Below are 25723 nucleotides of genomic sequence, written 5' to 3' on the forward strand. Positions count from 1 at the left end.
CAACGACAGCACGCTGGCGGACTACAAGGAAAAGGGGGGACGCGGCGGTGCATTCGCCTCAGCTCGAGCTGGCTGGCAGCCAACCAGAGCAGATGTTATATGTTGATTTGGAGACTCGGACGCTCCAGGGAGGGTTATTTATAAAAAGATCTCATGGTTGGATGTGATTTCAGCAATGTGGTAGGCAGGTAGAGGAAGTGTTTGTTCTCAGAAGTTAAAAATGTTGGCTTCAGATGCACTTCTTTACGTTCCTCGCAGCAGTTTGGGGTTGGTAAAGGTTGAGCAGAGTAAATAAGACGTAAAAACCAATCCAAGCTTGGTTTTTCTTATTTCAAGGCTCAAATTACCCTCGAAGGAGGGAGAAAGCTAACAAGAGGACATTTGAAATCATTTTTAATGGTAGCCCTGCGAGCCCACCATTTAGAAAGAGCCATAATGTCACAAAGGTAATGTCCAAATGTCAACTGAAGGCACAGCGTGCGGCCGGACAAGAGAATAAGCTAGAAGGCAATTTAATTAAATTTTTATAAAGGTATAAAAGCAGTTTCACACCCTTCAGATCCAGCAGCTATATACCCAGCCTGGCTGTCAACGATTTATCCTTTCACTTGGCCCAGAGGCCGCAAATAGAGGTTAATTATTCTAAAGCATCATAAAATCCAACAGTGCACCGACAGGTTAGTTGTTACTGCTAAAAACAGAGCAGCGCTTACTCAGGTATAAGCCCACACACAATGAACAGGGAACATGATTTCACATGTCAGCTAAAACTGGCCTAGAATATTTATAGGACAAGGATATGAGGCATGAAAAATGTACTTGTGATGAAAGTGAAGATAACATCGAAGTGAATGCCCGAGGCCGGACTCCCCACTGAGAGGAGAGAGGGAGAGGCAGAAGGAGGTGAAAGGACAGGAAGTGGACGGAGAGGAGAGAAGGCAGGAGGGTTAGTCAGACCGAGACAGTCACCAACTGAGTCATGACAGAGACAGACATAAAGATTGGGGAAGAATCAGGAAATGGACTTGCTCAGAAGATGATATTTGCCCAAAATGAAAACAGGAAAAGAAGAAATTGTAAATTTTACTCAGGAGTTAAAGATACCATCACTGAATGTTAGAGGCGAGTATTAAATATACTACATTCAAACTGAAAATGGAAATCATGAACAAGCTATTTGCAAACGGAAAGTGAGAGTGAACAATATAAAATGGAAACATGTTTCTGCACATTTGCCTTCACCCACATTAGCCTTTAGCTTACAGTTAGCTCAATATTTAAGGAGCTTATTCACTTCCATGTCAAGAGACAAATGAGATTAACACCACTATTAAAATCTGTTATACAAATATGCAGCTGTATTAAGCAGTGTTAATGTAAAGATTGGAAACAACCTGCAGCCGCAGCTAGCGAGACTGTAGTTAGCTAGAGGCATCATGTAAGAGACTATGTATTGTGGTATAGATACTAGCACTGCCCGCTTGCTGCACATCTGAGCTAACTAGCTAACGGTAGCAAATTAAATAATAACTAAAGCTTTTAAAATTGTAGTTGAATAGAAGAAGAAAGTTGCATGAAAGTACCTTATAATTGTAACTGAGTAAATGCACTTAGTTACATTCCACTACATCAGTCTTCTGATCCAACTCTCTGCAAGGAAGTGAATAAGCAAGTTTGCCAAACCATTCCTTTGACCACTTCCAAGAGAGGAAGGTCTTGTGTCATCTCTGAGTCATGTTGCTGCTTTGAGGCTTCAGCTGTGAAGCAGCTGAGGCTGTCGGGTTTACATTACCATTACTTTAACATTTCAAAGCATTTCATTACACTTCTGACGAAGCACAACAATGGAGGAAAGGATCGGAAAAACAGCGAGGATCCAAGTGTTGGATGAAATAAAACAAAAGCCCACATGACAGCGACATTATGCAGAAGCAAAGAGAAGCCCAGTGCTTTTTATTAATCATTCTCTCTTTTCTATCCGGAGGGTACACCTACTCCCCAGTCCATTTCAAGCCCACCCTGCTCACTTTGATGAGACAGCAACAGCATGGAGGACTACAAGACACAAAAGTGGACGAGAAACCCCAACAGCAGCTCATTTCAGTCGAGAAGTCACTGCAAAATTCAACAGAATTGCTTCAAAACAACTCTAAATTAAAAAGAACTTTCAGTTTCCCCTTTTTTTCTGGCTTTGGATATCAGATATTAAGAACAGTAAATCCCATAATCGGCATGAATATCCCCCCAAAAATTGTATGAGTAAGAATCCGGCGCTGAGCTCGTACACCTGCAGAGTGAATATATCCTCTGATTTCTGCGCAGCACGACTTAAAGGATGACTTATGGAGACTCAGGAAGGAGGATGAGGAGCAGGAACTGTAAAGTTAACAAGGTGGATTTAATCATCTACATTATAAAGGAGCTACCGCTGTCTCAAATACCCCTCCTTGGTTTTATAAAGTATATTATCAGCCAGTGACTCATCAGCTATTACTTACACTAAATTCTCTGTCAGAAAGTATATAGTGTTAGAAAATGCATTTGAAATAGTAAAATGAGCTTGTGAGGCTCTCAAACATAAAGGTGCAACAGATGTTTCTCACACACATGCGTGCATGTGTTAATGGCTCACCTGCGCTCTAATACTGTGACATTTATTAGTCCACCGAACATTTCTGGAGTTTCACAACAAAACAACATCGCAGCTTTTTCCTAATCAGCGGAAGCAGATGGGGACTTGTTTGAATTGCGCCGAACGCGTTTTGTGGTGCTTCGACCAAGGCAGTTACGTTCTGTGTCAGTTTGTTGGTTGTCTGGTTGGTTTGTCTGCAGGAATTATCATAAAAGCGCTGATAGGAGCGTTACAATTAAACCTTCTACAGCAGCTAAAAAAGCACATTTGCCTGAGAACAATACTACAGTCAGTCGCAGCCTGCTTGTATTGTGACTGAAGCCTAATCGCAAAAATAATATTATAGCCAGAAATGATTGCAATTAGAATAATTTCCTCCACTTCCAATTCAATTTAGCAAACTTTAAATGTTATTTTGCAATTTGAGCATCATTTGCGAGTGAAAAGAGTAATAAATTGTTTCTGGGATAACCATTATAATTACACAGCATATATTATTTTTTGACTTCATTTTGGCATTTGCATTAATTTATTGATTTGAGAGCATGTTTGTTCACCATATCTAAAAGGGCGAAGTTAAACTGAATTAAAATCCTGTGAGCCACAAAGGGAGAGCGGCTGCACCTGGATGATTCATGTGTGTTTGGAGACACACAGCCATTTCTATTTATGCAGTGCATCAGCGATCGCTCTCAAACAGCATCTGTCACCTTTTCAGAGGGTGGACATCTCATTTTAAAGCAGCATCCATATACGATATTAAGCCGGGGATGTGTGTGTGTGCGTGTGTGCGTGTGTGCGTGTGTGTACGTCTTTCTGCCTTTGTGCCTCACATGGTCTCCAAAATTAAAGTAAGTTAATTTAGCGGTCTATTGAGTAGTCCATTCTATTTCCCATCACATCCCAAGGTGACAGCATGATACTCTATAATACACTTTCATGTTGTTTTGAAGACAGCGCAGGAAGAGAGAGAGGGTAAAACGGGGGGACAAAGAGTGAGCTGGAGTGTTTGCTCTGTCCTCTCATACACTATAGTGCTTTCTCGCACAAAACCTGCTATTACATCCCCTCTAATCAGATTTGCAGAGCGAGGGCAAATACAGGGCTCCTATCTTGACTACCCTTAACGCAGTGAAGGGGGTGAGCCATCGGAGCCCCTCTTTGGACGGGCAGCTGAAATAACAGTGATCACTCCTGACAGTGGCGCATGAGTGGAGAGTGCACTCACATTTGGCACAGCGCTCAAATGTCATTTCACCTTCGGCGCACACTAAAAGGTGACAGGCTTCATCCCTCTTGCCGGGCGGACAGGTTGTGGCTGTAGGGGAGGACTAGGGGATGTGTATCGAAACCAATATGTAGTGCGAAATGGAATGACTCCGTGCCCTGTGACTGACAGAGCCCAGGATGAACCGATATGTTAATGATACACAATAAATGTCACTCGGGCAGGCTTGATGTTTTCGAATGCGCGCAGCATAATTAGGTAATATTTGAGGGCAAACTGTTCTGTTGATGGGATAATGTGGCTGAATCAATAGAAGAACACGTCCAATTACAGGTCAAGTATCATCTGCAAAAGGACACGCGACCCAATTTGTGAATGTTTCAGATGGATCCAAGCAACATGTTTCTCCAGACTTGTTAATTAAGATTTTTTTTCCTGGTAAGCTCATGGTGGAAGTGTTCACTAATGTGTTTTGAAAAACCTCCTACTTCTTAAATTGAATAGACGATTAAAGGCATTCACTCCTAACACGGCAAATACTGGCGCTCTGGGATTGTATGTCGGGTCGGTCCCCGCGCCAAACCATCGGCGTGTGAAGAGTTAGGAATGAGACTCAAGAATCAACCTCTAAAAACCCGCTTAGATTAGCTGAAAACTGCAACGTCAAAGAGCTGAAAACAGGCTGGTTTTCACATGAGAAGTCGACTTTTTAGCAGCCCACTCGCACCAATACATTTTTGCAGACAGACATTTCTGCAATGTTCAATTTTCACTTTGAGGTATAGCCTATTGGTTAGGGTAAGAGATCATGTTTTGGCTTATTTGGTTTTTACAACATCTTGTTAAAAACATCCAGTGGTTTCTTGCTTACAAATCTTGAAACAGTCCTGAACAGCTGACGCTGACTTGCCTCGGTGTAATACCTCCACCATACCCTCCACAACTCAACACATTGCGTAATCTGAACACTGTGGTCCAACTTATCCAGTGTTTTTGCTGTGCCTTTTATGTATTATGTTGCCTGGTTTACATCACTGAGGAACCAAAGCTACTCAACAGAAACATCTCACCGCCAAATGAACTGTCATTTCCTTTGGTAAATTTCTGCTTTTAGATTCAAGTTAACAATACTGTTAATGGCATTACAATTTTATAGGCCGTGTGAAAGATGAAAGATATTGAGAACAACATTGTGGCCCGTTAAACATATGTTTATCATGAAATTGTCCAACGTTCACATTTAAACATGTCTTTTCTCATGCCAGACTCCACTCTTCCTGCTTTATGTCTGTCATATGGTTTGCAAAACATCCCTGAGCGGATCATTTAAAGGGAAGTTACGAGGAACATATGGGATTATCTCTTTAAAGCCAAATTTCACTACACCTGCAAACTAACGGTGCACATACTAAAACCTGTACAATATGAATCTACTTTCAGAGAAAATATCTGATGCTGGACGGGACTGCCATCAATCCTTGTAGGTCTCTAACCCACCTGTCTGGGCACATAACCTGGCACAAGAGTCACATCCCTTCTTTCTCTTTATATCTGGGCATTTGTAGAGGTAAAAGGAAATTAGGTTTCATGAAAAGCAGGATGAAGCCGTCCACAGTCTCCCTCATCCTCACATCAAAATACCATTGAACATTCACAGGACGAACTGGAGCACTGGGCAGATTTCCAATTCCTTCATCTCTCAAAGAACTGGAAGCTTTTCCCTTTGAAGAAATGATCCAATCTCCCACAACACACAGCGGAGGAGGACTGAAGCTGATCTAAAGGCAGAAGATGACCCTTTTCTTTCACCAGTAGTATTCATAGATAGTGAGGAATTATAATGTCAAGTGCCCTGTAATTTTGCAGCCAAATTTAGAAACTTCACTTACGTATTTCAACTTGCAAGCTTTAGGAGGTTTTAGTGGATTTGATAGTTTGATGTTTCATTTGTGATCAGCCAGGATTAATTCCTTCAAACTGGCATTTTATTGCAAGATATACAACTTGTGTGCTTCACTAATAGTTCTCTGTGCAAATGGAAGTCAACCTGAAGTCCACTCATTCCCGGGAACCTCCACGGTCTCGGATGGGTTTGTGATCTGCAGCCAGTTTCGGACTTCCTGTGCCACAGGAAGTTAGCATAAACAAATTAAATGATGGCTTGCTAGCTTGAATGCAATACAGCTCTATTTAAACATCCTCTCTCAGTTTTAAGTTTGATGCTTCGCTAAACTAGCTAAAAAACTGAGAAAATTAGCTTTTCTCTTGCTTCTGTGTACATGAACACTAGGGGCGTATGTCAGTAATTACAGCCACTACATTCTGTGGACACAAGGTGAAATTCACACAGTTTTTGGCTTTAAAAATTGAAATGTTGTTCAGTTAAATCAGTTAAGTCACGTGGATATTCATTTTTCTGCAGGTGACCAATATCTGTGCCTTATTTCACTTGAAATATGTTTTGTGGTTTTGGACAGTTTGATGCATAATCCTCTGTTTAACCTCTATCTGACTTAAAGAACAATGAACATCTTTTCATATTATTTCTTGTTAGTGATTGATACAGCCCAGGAAGGAGACAATGAGATAAGGGGAGCAGTATCAATCATCATTTGCAGAAGGTCATTGGTGTGGACAGTGAAGCCGCTCTGTCCCCTCACTTGAGTCCGGTCGGCTTTACGAGTCTGGACGTTACAGCAAAAGATCCCACAGTGATGAGGTGGGGATATTAATTAACGTGACCTTCAGAATGGTACGGGGAACTCTTATGTATGTTTTTAATTTAGCAATATTGTTTAATCCTATTTATTATGACCATTTAATTAGTTTGACCTGCTGGGGTATCACATTACTGTTCAGATAGGAAATTCAATTAAGACCTGTGCTAGGAAAAGTGTCTTACAAGAAATAGAGACAACAGTAACCCCTTGCTCCTAACGAACATTTTCATGGTCTTATCTACCATCTGCTACACTGACAAGGTGTTGCATCTCTGTGATGGTTAATTATGTGCTGTACACTGGCAGAATTGCATTAGTGGAAGTGCTGTCCTCCGGTCCGTGCAATGAACTCAACCTTAAATGTTGTTAAACTGATTAAACCTTTGCTCAAAAGTTACTCAAACTTATGAGAGGCTTTTCTCCCGTTATGAGGCGGTATTAATCTATTGTTGCCTAGCAGCAGGGAGGGAGACTCACTATCATTTCCAATCATCCTTTCTAGGAGCAGGGAAGTGTCTGGAGATGCCTTTCTTTATAATGACCGTTAAAAGGACAGAATATGAGTTTGCCACTTGCTCAAGCTTGCAAAAGGTTTTTTTGTGCCGCTTATGGGCAGTGGATGTAGCCTGTAGAGGCATCACTGATATATCATCACCCACACAGCAACAATTGCATTCAGAGTCACATTTTTGTCCACCTGATGAATCAAGGTGCAATATTAATTTTCCTTTTAGCTCTGTTTTTGGTCTCCACCACCTCCTGAGGGAAATATGTGTCTCTATAGCTGCTAAACGCTCCACTACATTCATCAGCTAGTTGCAAATTTTGTCTGGTGATTCAGTTAAGTGAATACTATCCATGCATCCATCACTTTCGGGGACCCCTAACACACAACTAGTCTTAATTGATTTCAAGCTATTAAAGTTAAAGGTAAAGTACAGGCAAAGTAGACATGTTAAGGACAATAATAGTCCCTCACATATTAGCCATTTATACACAGAGATCCTGCAATATTGTCATGTAACACAGCAGCAGCGTATGTCTTGCAAGCATAACCATACATCGTCGCGCAGTCCTACCGCATAGCTGTTGCATTTTGACTTGCCTTCTGCTCTGGTTGCGCTTTCAGAATAAATATTTCCAAGTGAGGATGAGGGGAAAGATCATGGCTTGAAATAACTACTTTCTCAAAAGAATCAGAAGTGTGAAAACCCAGACCTCCTCCCTTCACGGACTTTCTGGCTATTTAAACTACATCTTCCCTTTGCGGCGGCCATCATACATGCCTGTACTCGGCTCCACAAGCTTTTCCGTGAGACTGGCTGGAACAACAACAACCCACCATTCACTCTTTGTACCTTTTGCACGTAGCGAACAATTGGTGGACAATAGCATGTTGGTTATTTGAAAATGCAAGCCACTGCAGTTACAAGGTAAGTGTAATTTGAGATTTAATTCCACCTCTATTCTGCTCAGGCTACCCCTGTGGCCCAAATTGTTAAAAGAACTGCAAAAGTACTAAGAAATCACACCCACCTGCCAATAAGACTTTCTGGTTTGCAAGAAATGTATTGAATTTTTGTTAACGCTCATTGCTGTCTTTGTCAGCACTGAGACATAAAGCAAAAAGCAGGACTTGAGAGTTAAGCTCCACTCAGAATGTATCATATTAAGACTTCTTTCACAACACATGCAGTTTTGCATCGTCTAAAATCAATTGAGATGCTATTTATAGACAAAATAACCCTATGGAAATGCCTGTTTTTTGTTAATTACATACATGACACATAAAGGTGCTTCATCACATTAATGCAGAAGTGCTCCAAGTCCAATATTGCCCAATAAGCAGTCCTGCTCATTGATTACCTGCATTGCTCATGATGGACTTTTACAACAAGGGGCATTTAGGAGGCAGCTCGGATGAAGCAGAGCAGCAAAATATGTCTAATCAACAAATTCACAGCACCCATTCTTTCATGCTTTTAAGAGACTAAACTGAAAACAACTGCACTCGTCTGATATTTAGTTATTTCCTCTTGAATACTACACGAACTGAGAACTGCTTTTTTTTTTTTTTTTTTTTTTACAGATGCATCACACCACAACCAGCGAAATCCTGTTAGAGTCCCCAATCTGTTGCCATCTTGTGGAATTTCAACATTAATCATTTTCTGAAGTATCCAGCCCCACAGTCAGTGCTGTGAAGTTACCGTGCAACCCCACTGGAAGGCGGTTACCTTGCTTCATTACATCGCACCTTGTGAAGAATCATTCAAAACATCACATGCTCCGAAATCATGATGTTTGGCTGCCTCAAATGACGCGGCAGTAACCCTATCACGCATCCGAATATAGATATTTTCATCTTGGCTGGATGCTTCCCCCTTTGATAGTCTTATGCATATTCATTAGCCGTGATATCCACCAGAAGGTTATTATCCATAAATGTCACTCTGTAATTAATTAATCCTGTCTGCTGGTTGCTCTCCCTGCCTCATTAATGAGCCAAGTCGAGCTGATTGTATTCATATTCATGTGTCCAAGTATACAGCTCTATTTCGGATTTAGATGCCAGAATATTTCACTTCATTAGCAGCAGGAATCGCCGGAGGGCCATTTGACAGGCCGGATCTGCGTTCTGATTTTCCTGTCAGCACCGCGCGCAGGATCCCATTCGCCTGTTTGGGTTGTTACAGTAATGAGGGAACACATGGCTCCGGAGTGGAGAGTGAGGGAACGTTGTGGTCGATGAGGCAAAGTTTACTCACATTCGAATGAGAATCACCTTTGATGGGTAATGTGGTCCAAGGAGACAATTATGGGGGTAATTCTGTGCTGTTTAGCAAATTGATTTTTAAAGCTATCCCAGAGGCACATCTATTACTGTTGGTTTGAGTTTTAATAAAAATCCAATATGAATTTGCACAAAGCCAAGATGAGTAACTCTGGCACATTAGACTAATAGAGAAGAATACCACAGCTCATGAATGGCTCGCAAATAGTTTGACATTTACCCCCGCCATGCACTCAATTATTGGGTGAGAATTTTATCCTTAGGCTCTGCTCAGTTATGCACGGTGCTTCCTCCGAATGGTAATAATCTATATGGGCTTTAAGGGACAGTGTAACACATGCTCTGCCGATATGTAGCCAAAATGTGTGCTTAGCAGGATGGCTCAGCACTAAGTTAGATAGCATCATAATTGGAAGCTCACATGTCAAATCCCCCAACATTGGCCGGGCGCAGAGTGTTTCTTGAGGAAAACATTAAATCCCCCCTCGCGTGCTGTCACTTCTGATAGGAACATCAGTGAGATGTATAAAACATAAATGTAAATCGAACGACTTGAGCAAAGGGCTTCTATTGTGCGCCAAGGGCCCTCTGATTTAAATCACAGGCAGTTGGGTCTGTTACATTAAACCACAATCCCCCAGCAGTTTGAGAAAAGCCATCCTGTTTAACTGGTTCTCTACCTGGCTAATGTTAGAAAGTGATGAGAAAGCTCGCCTCCTATATGAGACACAGTGCTGGAAATAAAGAAGATTACGAAATATATTTTCAAAGATGATGGCAATCTATCCGTGGATTGAAAAATGTCTTTAATCACACAGAGTATTATCATTATTACTGAAAACTAAAAAGAAACGCCCACAGGTGAGGATTCTAAATTGGAGCTGAACTGAATTAGCAACCCAAAAGTTTCATTAGATGAACTCAATTTTTTACAACAGCACACTGTGACTTGGTACAAACATTCAAGTCTACAGCCACGCTAACCGCTCTGTGAGGTTATACTTATGTACAGTGGTGCTTTGAGCTACATGCTACATGCTTGGATGAATATGCTAACATGGTAATGCTCAGTGACTGCCTGTATATAAATATAGAGAGAGTTTTCGAGTCTGAAAGGTGAAGCCAATGCCTTAAACCTGCATTCTCCTTCCACTGGTTTCAAAAAGAAGGCTTATGAGAAAATAACCCTACTTCTCGCTTGAATCCTTTCTCACTGAACAGTTTCCTGATGAGTTTATGGTCCCAGTTGCTAGCTACAAGTCTTCTAAATTATAAAAAGATGTTCATTTTGAAAATCATGGTCTAGACTACAACAGATGCTACATTACGATGCTCACTTCTGGTTCCAGAGAAACAAGATGGTGACGGCCATAATTCCAAATTTAGAGGCTTTAAAATGGGTGATATCGCATGCTAATTTCCCCTAAAGCTAATTTCGCCATTTTGGGACTAATAAAGGGTTATCTTATCTTATCTTAACACTTTCAACTGAGGCTGATAAGAATGTAATTAGTTCTTGCAAGCAATGATGAAGCTCGATGTAAAGTTACAAAATCACTAACGCAATTTAATGAACAGAACGCGTCTCTAAGAAACATCATGCTAATCCATTTAATCCATAGACATTTCACTCAAAACCCAAAAGGTTAAAAAGAAAAGTCAGGGTGTCACCAAAGTCGTAAGGATTCATCCTCTGGGCACTACGCATGATTTCTGGTAATGCATCCAACAATAATGATACCAAAATGGTAGACGGACAGTTAAACCCCAGAGGCACAGCACTGGCTTAACTAAATACAAATGAATCACATGGAATTACATAAAAAGAGGGCAGAGGTGATATTAGTCTGATATTCATCTGTATTTTCCGAGTATCATCAAGGTTAAAATTGACTAATTAACAGGAACATATCTGGGGAAAGAAGCCATCAACACCTCTCCCACCAGAGACGCCAGTGGTTGTTACATGATGTAGGTCAACGCTGCGATACAGTGTGTGGTGACTCATACCTTGAGGGGTCCAGCGGATGAGAGAGCCTCAGCGCCGCTCGCTCGCTCGTATCCTGTGGTTCTGGCTCTGACAGAGCTTCTCCTGGAAGAAATCTTTAATATATTAATTATGTATTAAATCTTTTCCTCTCATCACATCAGATCACACAGGATTATCTCAAAAAACACTGTCACTAAGCTTCAATCAAGGCCGCTACTTTAGTCCCGGGAAAAATTACATTTGAGATGTACATGGTTTTTACTGTAGAGCAGCGTGTGCTAGCTCGTTAATCCTAAAAGCAATGAATTACTGTGATTAGCTGACATTAGCTGTCTTTAATCAAGCTTTGTGGTTCATTTACTTTCAAGCAGCTGTAAAAGGACTTTAGGACTTTGGAGCTGAGTAAACCTTTGTGACTTTTAGTAAGGTTGCTAACAAAGTTTCTGTGGTGAAAACAAAGTGACGGCTAACTACTGTTTACTCAGCTTGTTAGCTAACTGTTAGCTAGCAAGCTAAAAGGTCGACAAGCACAACTGATGTTCAGGTTTCACGAGATGAACTGAGCTGTTAAAACCCAAAATTGAATGAACTTATTTACCTCACATGAAGGTTTGAAGGTTTTGGAGTCACACTGCAGCTGCGTCACTTCCTTGAAGTTGATGTACTTTTTGTTGTAACAGCATGTAGACAGCCAGCTTCCTGGATACATCTTTCTGCATTTTGGAATAAAACAGATCTAACAGTGAGTTGAGTTAATTCCCTCAGCTTTTGTTTTGCTCCTACATTATGTTTAAAGATAAAATTCACCACAAAACAATTAGCAAGTCTAAAAATACAGCTGCTGTGGTGGTGCTAAATCACCTTTTAGCTCTCTGTTAGCTAGCAAACAACAAGGCCACAGGCACAGCTAGTGTAAATGACACAAGACAAACTAGGCTGTTAATTAAAACACTGAAGACATTAAATTACCACACATGAAGCTGTTGGAGGCTTTGGAGTCACACTGCAGCTGCGTCACTTCCTTGAAGTCGATGTACTTCATGTTGGTACAGGATGTGATAGCGGGCTGCTGTTAGCTGGTGGAAAAAAACACCTTTTTTTTGCATTTTGGTGAAAAACAGACACAATTTGTTACACAGTGATTTAGATAATGCACTCATGCACAGGTTCCTGCTCAGACAGTATGTCTAAACCCCAAAATTGCCCATGTGAGCAAATATAACATGAAAAATTAATCCTTCCCCGTCTCTCTTGGTAGTCTATACAAGCCTGTGGACGACTTGTTCAAGCTGTTTCACGCTGCTGGACTGTGCCACTAACGGAGAGCAACACTCGCTAACATTAGTCCATTTAAATGCTTAGTTCTGCTGTTATTCAAATGTAGATCCAAAACGGCCCTATCGCTATTATATTTCAAGCACAGCTGCTTCCGCCAGAGCAAAGTAATTACAACGTTTGATTGTAAAATGCACTATGCATCACTAATTGATGATGTCTAATTGTGTAAGATTATCCGGGGGTGAAGTGTTACTCTAAACTCAGCCTGCGGCGGCCGCTCCTCTCTGCGGCACGCGCTGAGTTTTAACATCAGAAAAGGAGAATAATCCCACAGATTAGTGGCAGTATTAAAAACTGTGGAGAAAACACTGTTTTATATTCTCTTTTGTGAACCATGAGAGGGGAGTAATCTCGGTATCTACAGCAGTAAGACGTTATACCCGAACAAGTGCAAAAATAAAAGCACGCTGTTGACTTATTTAGATTTTTAGATACTTGTTAGTCAACCGCTCGGGTAAAATCCAATCATTGTGATTCGACCCCGCCGAGAAGAAGAAAATCCATGCCGAGCACCGCAACCCAAAGTTCTCCACTGCACCGTGCTGCGTCCTTTCAACCAGCCCAAAAAGGTATTTCACAGCTCGGCTGTGTATGCACAGACTCAATTATGTCTCCGGTAGCTCCGAGCTTTATAATGAAAGAGCCCTGAATCACAGCGCGGGGAGATAAAGTGACCAGCGGACGTGACTTCTTCGAGAGCCACATCCTAATGTTATTTATCTGCGTCTGCGCTGAATATCAAAAGGCCTTTTTTTTCCTCTCGCAAAGGGCTCAACACTCCTCATGTGTTCCTCCTTTAAGGCACTGCATCACTTTGAAAGAGTTACAACCTGAAGTAATTTAGGCCTATTCCCTTGGAAAATCCTCCCGGTGTGTCCTTGAACACTGAGCCCGCGGTGCGAGCAGCCATAAAGCTCTCATTTGTCATCTGGATTGTGTCTCAGTTCCCTCCAGAGCTTCGCTTGTTGGGACGAGGAAGAAAAAAAAATGGGAGACAGCATGAGGGGTGTTTTTATCACTGATGTTTAGTTGCTTTTAATAAGAAAAATAGAGGCGTCGCGACTTTGTTTTGTTCCTCGCAAATTTATGTTTCCACTTTTGCTCCCCGCTGTTATAGCCCAATGTTTTCTCCCGGAGCCAATTTAAGAGGCTCCCGCGCTGACGTGACCCCATCTTGAATATATAAAAGCATAAACTCTGCAAAGTTCTTGGAGATATTAAGAATTCTGGGCCTAGAAGCTCCTCTTTTTGCACCAGTTAATAGGGCTGCATTGAGTCTGACAGATGTGAATGCCCGAGAAGTCTTGTTACGGAGCGCTCGGCTGTTGCTCCGACGGAACGCGCATCTTGTAATGGCTTTCATAGAAATGCTAAGAGATGCTTCTTCAGACGAACTCGCTGATAGAATTGCCTCGCGAGAGAATACCGTGTTGAAATGTTCCCCCGAGCCCACTGAAGAGTCAAACAGCATCAAAAGGAGGCGCGCTTCCAGGTGTGTTCACCTTTTACTTTATATATTTACGTCCATCCTTCATCATGCGGCTTCTACCTGCTGTGTGACTGAGAGTTTTAATGTACGACCTGTCATATCATTATCCATCCTTGTGTAATAATTTGCTATATTTATAATCAAATGTTGGTATCTTAATAATATGAGCTTCACGTAGTAGTAGTAATATTTTTACACTCACTGGGTCCTTCTTCTGTTGGCGTTTGAATTCACACAGGTATTCTTACTGCAAACTATTTCAGGCCCTCAAAGCAAACACATCTGCACGCATCCAGCAAATTACACTTACTCATCCCCTCGGTTGAGCTCTTCTCCGTTTGAAAAGTAAAAAAGGATTGGAGCACGTATAAAGTCAGACTGACTTGTTAAAGTTAATATTTATGCTCGAATAAAATCAGAGCGGTGACTGAAGGCTCGTGATCATCTGTCCTGAAGACTCCCTGTGGAGCTTTTGAAGACGGCTATAGAGCGTATTCACATGGCGGCCATTTCCCCTCTGATGTGGCGCTCAGGGTGGGACGGCCAAATGTCGTACTGCTGTTTCACAATGACAAAAAAGATGACAAAACGTGGTTAACATTTCCAAATATATTAAAGGAGTCCTATGTAAGAATTTATCGCAACTTACAGATGTCAATGGCTTTTTTAATTGGCCATATGTAAGCAGGTGTTCGCATGATGTAAAAAATGACACCTTGAACGATCATGCGCGCCTCGTCTCAGAGCCTCTCTCCACTCTGTGAACAGTAGCTAAAGTTAGCTTAGAAATAGAGAATAGAGTTTGCTAATATAAGATAACGACCGAGCTAATTGTTTCATTTGACAAAATCTCCACACCCAGTGATGTCACACTTCAGGGCGTGCTAGGAATTGCAACAGAGGTAACACTTTAAAGCCGGGGAAAGTTGCAACAATACTCCTCTGCCGTGACAGATTTACTGCATCATCCTTCCTGAATGAGAATTAGCCAGTACACGTCAGCTTCACACACACGCACACACACACACCTGCCGCTTCCCATCTCCTCTCCTGTCAAATCAGAGGCGTGTCAGACCTCTGCTGGGAGAGTCTGAAATCAAGCAGATTATGGAAGCGGAGGGTTCTACCTGCCAAACAGCTCTCTGCTGGATTTGCCCGTGCGGCTACGAGAAGCTCGACGTCCTCGCACGTTTGGCAAACTTTTCGAAATGAGTTTGTGTGTGTGTGTGTGTTGTCGACGCACAATCCCATACAACAGAGAGAGAGAGGAGGCATTTGAGTGCATGCATGCTTGTGAAAACTTCAACAATGGTGGGGAGATTTCTCCCTCCTCCAAAACTTCTCTTATAAGTTGGGATTAAGGTGCTGTCAGTGTACAGTATCACGGGAGTCTCTGCAAACAGAAAGATTAGGGGAGAAATATTACCTGAAGGCTTACTGCGATATCTTTTCTCACCGTGTGTGGTTTCCCAGCGGCGTTTGAGAGACTAAAACACAGTGTTTGCTTATGTGTGGTCCAACACTTCTGGGAGAAAAGAAAAAAAAAAAAGAAAGAAAGAAAGAAGCAATCACCTGTAGCAGTCAGCCGACCACGTGACCAAACGGATGTAGAGGGTTTCTTTTTGTCATCCCACGCCGAGCGCTCCCACCATCCCCAGAGCGGCCTCTCTGCATCTCTTCATCCAAATGAGACTCAGTGTTTGATGTGCAGACTTCCTTTCAGCCCCTGTGGGAGACGAAAGCTGAAGTTTGTTCCCCTTGTTAACAGAGGCCCTTGCAGCCAGGATCCAACAGGCAGCCCGCTGCTTCCCTCGACGTCTGAGAAACGCTATCTGCCGACTTCAAATGAGCGCTGGCGAGGGGGCAGCTTTGTTGGCTCTACCCTGCTATTCAGAATTGTTTTAATTCCTCCTTTGAGCAGAGCTCCTCCGTCTCTCTCTCTCTGCTTCTTTATCATTAAAGCACTTCTACTGTTTCAAGGAGGGGGAGGCCAGATTTAGATGCAACACGGTTACCATTTAAAGCGGGAGTAATGGAGGTTTAGGAATGACCTTGATGAAAATAGCGCCCCGTCCTCTGGAAAAATGAGCTCCGTCGACTTCGAAGGCGTAAAAAAAAAAAAATTAAAAGCTATTAAAGATGTGTCTTTGTGGAGGAGTCTGCTTTTTATCTCGCAGCTGCACAAGACTACAGCGCAGTCCATTACAACGCGGAGGATTATAATGAAATGTTCACCCTGTATCAGTATCTGCAGCACTATCTTTCCCCCTGTGGTGGTCAGTGTTACATTACCTCATTCTGAAGCCCAGGAAAAAAAAAAAAACTAAGAACTTCCTTTCACATTTTGCTTTATGCTCCTGCCACACATCCATTGAATATCTCTCTCTCTCCTTCTTTTACTGTCACATTAATAAAATGGGCTCTCGACTGGATGAGTACGTTTTTCAGACCTTCTAAATGGAAGTTAAAAACTAAAAAATATATATGTATGTCATTTTTTGAGTTATTTGAAACCGAATTTCTTTAAAATAAATGAAAATTCTGTGCATATTGTTGATGATTTGAGTTTTAAAGGGCAATACCAGTGTTTTACCAAAACAGTTCAAACCTTAAAAGGCTTAATATGTAAGAATTTAGCTTAAAACTATTACAAAATTAACAACAGAATGTGAAGACACAACAGTTCTGATGTCATCATGCTAACCAGCTAGCCCCAACCCATCTTGCTCAGAGGCTCCTGTGCTAGCGATGTCAGCGCCAACACACATCTGGCCCCCGAGCTCCCAGTAAAGACCACTAGCTGCACAGCTAACTGAGCTAACCAGCTAATGGCAGCTAAATTTAGTAGCAGTTAGAAGGTACTCTGTTGATTTGCTACTTCTCACTTTCTTTGATTATGGATTTGAAAGGTATATTTACTAATAAATAACATATATTTCACAACTTCTAACCAACCTGCATCAATACAGTACTTCAATAAACATATTTCGAATGGCCCCGTCCATTTTTGGATTGAAGCACTTTTGCTAAAGTCCTTGTGTTCAAGTGCAGGTACATACACAGGTTTTCACTCATACCTCACTTTTAAAACTGAGAGTGAACATTACTTTGATAGTAGCTACAACACACAGATACTTGTACGATCCCTTTTACACTGGAGTCCTTCAAGTAGGATACCCGCAAGATGGAGCGCCAGAGAAAAGTCAAAAACGGCAAAACAATGAATGACAACCTGTCGCTCTCTTCTACCAGGACATGTTTATTTACAGCGGCAAATGACAGGAGTCACAAGTGTTCCACAGGTACGTACAGAGAGACATCAATAGTTCCCACCTCCTGCACAAAGCACACTCAGCGGGGGACAGTCCAGGGGACACGGGAGCATGGGGACAAAGAGGACACATACTGTACACTGAGCTCAAACACACCTGTTTTACCCCCCTACAGAAAAAGGAAAAGGGCATAGTGGAGGAGACAGAGGGGATGGTCGGGGAGGAAGAGGAGGATAAGAAGGGAGGGGAGGGGGGTTCGGCATTTAGACTCATATTCAAATACAAAAGAACATGTACAAATCGTATAGCCTCCAGGCACTGTGCTCCCATATTTACAGTCATCGTAACAGGCAGCGGAACCACTCCATGGCAGGACCATCCGTTTGAGATATGCAGGTACAAGGGCTCGCTGTGAGAAAACAAAGCCAGCGCTATGAGCTCTGAGATAAAAACCAATGGAGGCTGAGAGGCAGGGGGAGGTGGTGTGGGGCTGCGGGCGGTGGCGAGGGGGGAGTTGGGCTCGTGGTGTGCTGCTGCAGCCCGGGGGGAATTAATCACTGTCGAGAACTACATAATCAGGTTTTACCTATCAGAGCTGCACTCTGAAACTCGGGGGGGTCGAGAGCTTTCGCCAAGTCACTCTACAATCATAGAGGAACACACTCACAGCACTCGGACACTCGTACCTGGCGTGTGGTCATAACCGATATGACTCGCAGAGCTGCGCGACGGATTCATGGAGCGGAAAAGTGCACTCGATAATACACTCGACTCGTATATAAATATTTAACAAAATCAAATAAATTAAAACAAGAAAAATGCCAGACTTGAACTCCTTTAATTGAGGAAAGTTATAACCGAGTTATTTGGGACTTATTTTGAAAAATCTCAATGGTCGCACACACACACACTCCTAAAAGACGCACACATGAGTTTACAGTACGTGCAGATACATTCAACAGACATACATGCAACCTGAATCATGTAGACAAGTGTGTTCACCCACTCATGCATGTATGCACACACACACACACACACACAAACACCACACACGCACACACACTCGTGATGATGCGTTACATTGCACTATAGTTTAAGATTACTGCAGCCCGTCACTGTACTCGAGAGTTTACAGCATTAAACCTGACATCCAGTTGTACTAGGTAGTTATACACACGTCTGTTTCCATCCAGTGTCCTCGACCACAATCGAATATATTTCCCAGGATTCACAGCTTCACAATAAAATTAAATTGTCTGACACATTCTGTGGTGTAAAGCAGCGATCAAAAATCCATTTGGTGGTCTACACTGCTGCTGCTGCTTCGGCGGCATTGGGCCACAAGGGGGAGGAGAGGAAAGAAAAAAACAAAGAGAGAAGGCACACTAATGCCGTAATTACCGTCTCCGCTGAAATGCCGTGAAGTAGCCTTAGGGCGTGGATTTTTCTGAAGGGAACGCAAATGACTAGAAAAAAGCATCATTACACCATCACTGAACTTTGGACCAAAAACACAACAGAAGAAGAAAAAGAAAAAATGATTTTGATTTCATCTGAGGAGCGTTCACAGAAGGAAAACGAAAGAAAAGAAGACCAAAAAAAAAAAAAAAAAAAAAAAAAAAAAAAGCCAAGCCTGTTGCATTGAAAAAACACACATCCTTTAGGGTATATTTACATAAAAGCTCTGTAAAATATTCTTTTTTTTCACTTATTTACAACACATGACAACATCAGAGAGAGTAGCGATCAGACCAGGAAATAAAAAAAGAAAGGAAAAAAAAGCATCTGAGGCAGATCAGAGTCAGGAATGGATAAAGAGCTCTTATATCATGAAAAAAAAAAACATATGTGACGCAGGTTGTTGATTTAGTTCTTGTCAGCGTTTGTTCCCATGCCTTGAGTCTAGCAACGATGACACGACACCGCTTTTGATCAACATGTAATTATGTCATCAGCTCACAGTGCAGTTCACCTCCGGCGACAGTATACTGTACTGTGTATTATATGCAGTTTGAACACAGATGAATAAAACATACATTGTCAGAGAATCGGATGGCTGTCGACGATATTCAGTGCTTTGCTAACAATGACATCAATGCACACGTGTGGGCAGCACATTCTCTCTTTCTTTTTAGGTATTGTTCAAGATTCTTATGTATTTTCCTGCGATAGCCCTTCAGTAAACATTTATAATTAAATATCAAGACTGAATTTTTCCTAGTAATTTATAATCAGCTTAAGTTTAACATGTTTTGTTCACCCGGCGACCTCCAGAGCGGGTTACCTTCAGCACCTGGAGAGAAAACCTTCGCTATGGTGCAACACTCAGGCATGGAAACAGGCGGTCGGGGTTAAATCGTCGAGATTCCCTCCGTCGCGATGGGTGAATCACAACAAAGAAACAAAACAAAACAACGTTAGCATCGCAAGCTTAGCGCGGTAGCTTCGCTTCATCGTCAGGGGGTGTCGGAGATTGTGATTTATTACCGTTTGACTGCGTTAAAAAAAGTCCAGAGGATGAACGAGTAAAACAACAGTGACGAGCGGATACAACAGAAAGTGAGGTGAATACAATCATTGATCAACAAGCCTTCCACTGATGCCATGTTATTTAAGAACATGATACATTTATCACTCAGGGCGTCTAAAAAGGTTGACCCTTTCTCTCTTGCTATTTTCTCTCTATTATTTGTATGTACACATGCCTTCCTCTGGGGCATTTGTTATAAACAGATATGGTATTTTACTCCACTATTTTCCAGTGTTGTAGTTTCTCTCGGTTTTGGTCTCGTGATCCGAATGTTCTTTTGGTGGCGAGGGGGACCGACCCTTTCTTTTTTCTTTTCTTTTTCTTTTTTTCTTTCTTTTTTTTTTTTTTTACGCTTTGCTGTCGTCGGGCTTTGTGTGGATGCTGTTGTCGCTGTGCACCTTGATTTCAATCGTATCCGGCTTGAGAGACTCTTTTCCATTTTCTTCCTTCAGCGGTAGCTTCCTGCAGGGGGAAAGAAGAGAAACAGGAGGACGTGAGGTTTCTTGGCGGCGTGTGCTTTTTCCCAGCAGGGTGATGACAGGAACATAAAGTACACATACAATTAATGTGAACAGGCACAGACTGGAGTGTGACCACCCAGAGGATGTTATTGTATGAAGCAGGCACATACAGTAAATGCTTGCTAAATTAGGACCGAATTACTGCCATATGAGAGAGTGGGCTTAGTGATTTTCTCCACAAAATGTGTACTTTCCTGCTTTAGAGCCCACCAGTAATCACCTTTTAGACCTTTCAGTGCGTGAATGAGTCGCCCCCATCGGGATTAATAAAGCTGAATTTAATTGAAGTGAAAAGGCATCAGGGATATTAAATATAAAAGCCTCTGTAGGGGTGCACAAAAGCCTAAAGAAAGGTATTATTCATATTCGTGGCTAGCTTTGGCACGGATGGTTGGAAACCTCACCTAAAATAATGATCAGTCGCTCTCCTGAATGAGTCACAGAGAAACCCTGCCTCCTCCAAGTTACTGTATGTCTGTATGCTAACAAACATGTTTTTCTTCTTTTTACACATTATTCTGTATGCAGAGTTTGCAGAAAAAAAATGTTGTGCACAAGGAAAACAAACTTCTGTGCAGGGGACGTACACAGAGACAAACATCACTCCTGAGCAACAATTCAATACGAATGTAGGAAGTGATCAGTCATCAGTAAAAGAAATCTGAAAGTTAGCATTAACAGGATCAGGAACAGGCGTCTGATTCAATTCAGTGCACAATAATTTGCAGAACAAACTACTGGGAAAGGCAAAGTCAGATTCATACATGGCATTATTTTCTGCACCTGATGCTTCAATTTCAGTTCTTTTTCAGATTCGTCCTCCAACGTAATTGAAGCACAAAATTACATCTCAAGAGTCAACATGATCTGATGGGGCTGCACACTGATAGCAAACACTTTTAAGGACGTCTTTTTGTATCATTTAGTGCCGTGTGCATTCATGGGTTTTGCGGGGAAAGCACTGAGTGACCTTCATCATCATGGTAACAAAAACAAACACTTGGTTAATGTGTAACAGCCACAGTTTCATACGGTTTAGCAACGAAATCTATTTTTATTAGGTTTCTGAGAAAATCGTGGTTTGGGTTCAAGTAAGTCTGTTCATGACGCAAGTTACATACGTGATGAGTATGTGACGTAAGTGAATACTTTGCGTGAGGTTAAACTGGATGCAAATTCTGGTCCCCTGAGTGAAAGTACAAAGATTTTCCAGCCACCATGTCCATCCCCATACAGGGACCAGAGATCAGATGTCTTCTCTATGACATGTGAGTGTAGAATGACACGCGAACAGCTTAATGCTGTCAGAGTCAAATTAAATAGGAAACACAACAAACTAGTTCTGATAACACTCAAGATGACTGAAGACATTGGCGCGTTATCCGAAGCATGACTCACTGAGGATGAGATGAAGTGTCATCGCCCTGAGAAGAGGCAGTCAGCCAATCAGGCGGCTCACACTCAATAACATATGCACCATGTGGTGAGACCAGGCTGCAGGAGTACGCCTTAAGGGAGCTTCATTAATAAGTATAGAAATACAATTTCTCAGATTTCTTCAGTGGTTCCCTTGAAGGTGAACTGTGCTAGAAGTGGACAGATCCAGTGTACACATGGTCTTATTATAAGCAGAGAAAACTCAAAATTGTATCCAAATATTACACGTGCTGTTACATGTAAAACCTCATGAGTTGCGTCCGTCTGCTCGCTGCGCTCTGAGCCTGGCTGCTTGTTACTGGTTACTCACTGCCGCGCTCTCGTTTTTCCCGCCTTCGCTGACCCGAATAACATCAGAGCTGGCACGTCTCCCGCTCGCCTCGGATTTGATTCATTTACAAGAAAAAGTGGAAAAAAAGAAAAAAGGAATCAAATATACATGCATACGTTATTAAGCGCGAGCCATCTGATTGGCTGACTGCCTCCTCTCGGGGGCGATGCCTCTTCATCTCATCCTGCGCGAGTCGTGCTTCGAGGAATCCGGCAGAAGGACATCACAGCTTTGTCTTTATGATAATGTGAGATGAAAATCTAACCGGGCTGCGTTTCCACTGATATGATGTATGAGAGCTTTTATCTGCATTCAGCACACAAAAGTACTTTATCCCGCCGCAGTTAACACAGTGACTGGGTAGAAGTCTGAATATAACAGTGACATAATGCGACTTAAATCGGGGCAATTTCTAATATGGATTAGAGTCTGGAATGAGGTATGTGCTTTGCTTTAATGACCCACATTTATATTACATTCCTACTTACACTCATGCTGTATTTGTACATAATAAATAGCCCATAATTAGGCCGCTATTTCAATAAAAACCAACATAAATCCCGCTCCGGTGCCGCCACTACAGGTTGCTGTTTGTTAGCTGTAATCCTTCGCTGCATTTTTCACACCTGCAGGACAACAAGAGGATTCGCATGAATTCATCAGCCGTGTCAATTCAACTTCCTGTGGCTGCTAAAATACCGACGCCTAACCAAGAAAAAAAAACTCCTTATTGACGAACCGACAGACTGCATCCATTGTGAAAATATGAACCTGCGCGGAACAAACAGCCGTCTATCTTTTTGTCTCTTCATTTTGGGAATAAAGCCGAGCGAGGGGGGGACGTCTTGAGGCAATTTGTACCTGAACAACAACAGCAACAACAACAAAAACCAGTGATAAGTATTGGGAGTGTGAAATATGAGGGAGATATTGAGCAGCTGCCCTTTTTGCACATCAAAGCTCCGAAATCCTTTCTTCTCTGATGCTTCTCCTGGGATTGGTCGAGATTTAATAAGGGGGATCAATAAGCAACGGTGTGCGTGTGTGTGTGTGTGGGGTTCACCTTGATAAACTTCGTCAGTGTTCTCGCACTCGGTGTGTTTTGTTCTGTTCGGCGTGTGTTTTTATTTTCTGGCCAATTCTGTTGAGAGATATGGTGGAAAAAGGGATTGGGTCACGGGCGGAGAAAGGAGATGTGGGCTTGATCCCAGCTCAGCGCGCGTTAAGATTTAAGATATCAGGCACACTTTAGCTGAAGGCAACTCATTTCCTGAGTTTGCGGGGAGGCGCAGCTTCTCATTCAGCTCCTGTCAATCATTAAAGACTTGTTGGTCAGCAGAGACATTGATCCGAGGCAGAATTTGATTTGTTATCATGTCCACGTCCCTGTTACAGGGAACAAACTCAAAATATATATATGACTGGGTAACTTAATATATGAGATCAAATATCTTATTTCCCTCACCGTGGTATTTAACCTGACATTTATCAATAATAATTGGTTGTAATAACCACAGATTTGTTGATTTAATTCAGCATCTATAGCTCAATCTTTTCTCAATTTAAAAGCTTTAAAAGGTCCAATCATCATCTGAACGCCTTTTCACAATATTGGATATTTTATTACATAAAATAAGGAAACAGCTTTAAAAGTCCTTCTATAGCGGCGCACGATCATATGTTTACCAACTCTAAATGAGTTTTTCAGCGAGTGAGATCGTGAATGTAAAGCAGTAGCGCTGCGTGATACTGTACCTAATAAGCCCCAAAATATTGCAATTGGCCAGAGGGGGGTTCCCCTTTGCTTGATTGGTGGATGTTAAAGTTCCCGCACAGTGGAGCCAATTTCATGTCCCATTAGCTTCATGCAAACCCAGATTGGACCTCGAGTTCAGATGGGAAGCGTTTCCTCGACGTGCGGGGAGGTCTCGCTGCTCGCTGTTTTCCTCCTCTCTGGGAGTTGTGGGCACCGAATCAAAGGGATGCGCTCGTCGGAGCGACATATCACTGCAGCTCGTCGTTAAAAAAAGTTGAGAACGCCGGGGATTGGCGGAGGCTAATGAGAGTTTTTGCTCATCTCATACTCAATGCAAACTTTGTGATCTCCACAGGCAGCTGATCAGGCGACACGCATCTCCAACTGTCTACATATTAGCTGCATCCATGATAATTAATCAGGGTTCACTCAGGGCTCTAAGATCCGGTGGAGAGGGAGGGAAGTTACGCAATTGAACATATTGGGGTGCCAGACGTTTTGCTTGATGGGGCTCGTTGGGGGCTCAATTATCTTAATTAATTATTAGTGGGGTGACTTAATATAAAGTAAATACATCAGTACGAGTGGCACATGAATTTCATCTATCATATTTCTACAACAAACAAATCTGATCATTTAGAAACTAACATCAAACCAACAGTTAACATTTAAAGTTTAAATTAAAACATTTTAAACTAGTTGGTTATGGTTTGGGTTTTTAATTAATTTATTTCCTTTTTTATTTTGAAGTTTCTCTCCTTGTGTTATTTGTGCTTTGCTTTACACTTCCTGTCTCTGACTTCCACCCCTTTTAGTAAAACATTCAGAAAATAGTAGTTCTTGAGTTTTATAGTTCTTGAGTAAATTCCTACTCTTGTGATTGGGAACACCGCAGTGTCCTTTCTCTTCCTGTGTTTTAACCTCAACAAGCTCTCATTGTACACTGTTTCCAAGGTTACATTTAAACTAATGTTTGGCGCACAAATCAAACAGGAAATGCTGCTGTTTCTTGACAAGCTGCTTTGATTTAATGCTGCAGGATTCAGCAGCTGTGTGCACCTCATGAGATATCAGAGTGCGTATGCAGATGAGTATTTGTAATCTCCGAGCTTCTAAGTGACACCAAAGCACAGCAGGGGCGACTCGCTCTCTCCTTCTGCTGATGTTAATTAAGCAGAGCGGCCTTCTACGCCGGGCCATGAAGGCTGACTACCATCCTTGCTTGGCGCAGAGATAAAGTGGGTGGCCTGGGGTCGAGAACCGCAGCATGTCCCCAGGGGTGTTTGTTTACTCTCCGTGATCTAAACCTTTACATTTACAGTCACTCCTCCAGCAAGCATGTTTGATCACAGCTGACACTCAGGATCTCACAGTGAGCCTGAGAAGAGGAAATCTTCGTCAAGGACACGTTGACAGTGCTGCTGATGGACACTGGCTGTTCACACAGGGATCTTATTACCTCATCTGCGGCAGAAATCAGCTAATTTGAAAAGAAGGGATACTCTTCTCCAAGGCCAAACACATCTACGCGTTTCCCCCCCTTTTACAAAGTCAGGTGTTGCTCTCTTGCCAAAGGTCTCCTGAGCTTCTCGAGGCAACCGGCATTCTGTTTGCTCTGGACTTGAGATGAAGCGCTGCGAAATCGCACTTGATTAAATGTCAGACGTCTGAGCCTGCCGCTCCAG

The 25723-nt window shown here is 42.2% G+C and overlaps 1 protein-coding gene across 8 annotated transcripts in view; it reads right to left on the minus strand.

The window, feature by feature from the left end:
• The window catches only part of LOC119015499 (neural cell adhesion molecule 2-like), a 499946-nt gene that overhangs the window by 28533 nt on the left and 445690 nt on the right, over positions 1-25723 (minus strand). For 6 of the 8 annotated variants that reach the window (XM_037091536.1, XM_037091539.1, XM_037091537.1 and 3 more), the window contains one exon: positions 17431-20455. In XM_037091536.1, the coding sequence (XP_036947431.1) occupies positions 20341-20455 (115 nt within the window). In that variant the 3' untranslated portion in view covers positions 17431-20340. Of the gene's footprint in view, positions 1-11384; positions 11467-11962; positions 12078-12333; positions 12441-14867; positions 14950-15763; positions 15918-17430; positions 20456-25723 lie in introns of those variants that run through there. The other 2 variants (XM_037091542.1, XM_037091541.1) reach the window with 2 other exon arrangements.

The sequence above is a fragment of the Acanthopagrus latus genome, chromosome 24, assembly GCF_904848185.1.
Source record: "Acanthopagrus latus isolate v.2019 chromosome 24, fAcaLat1.1, whole genome shotgun sequence".
NCBI lineage: Eukaryota > Metazoa > Chordata > Actinopteri > Spariformes > Sparidae > Acanthopagrus > Acanthopagrus latus.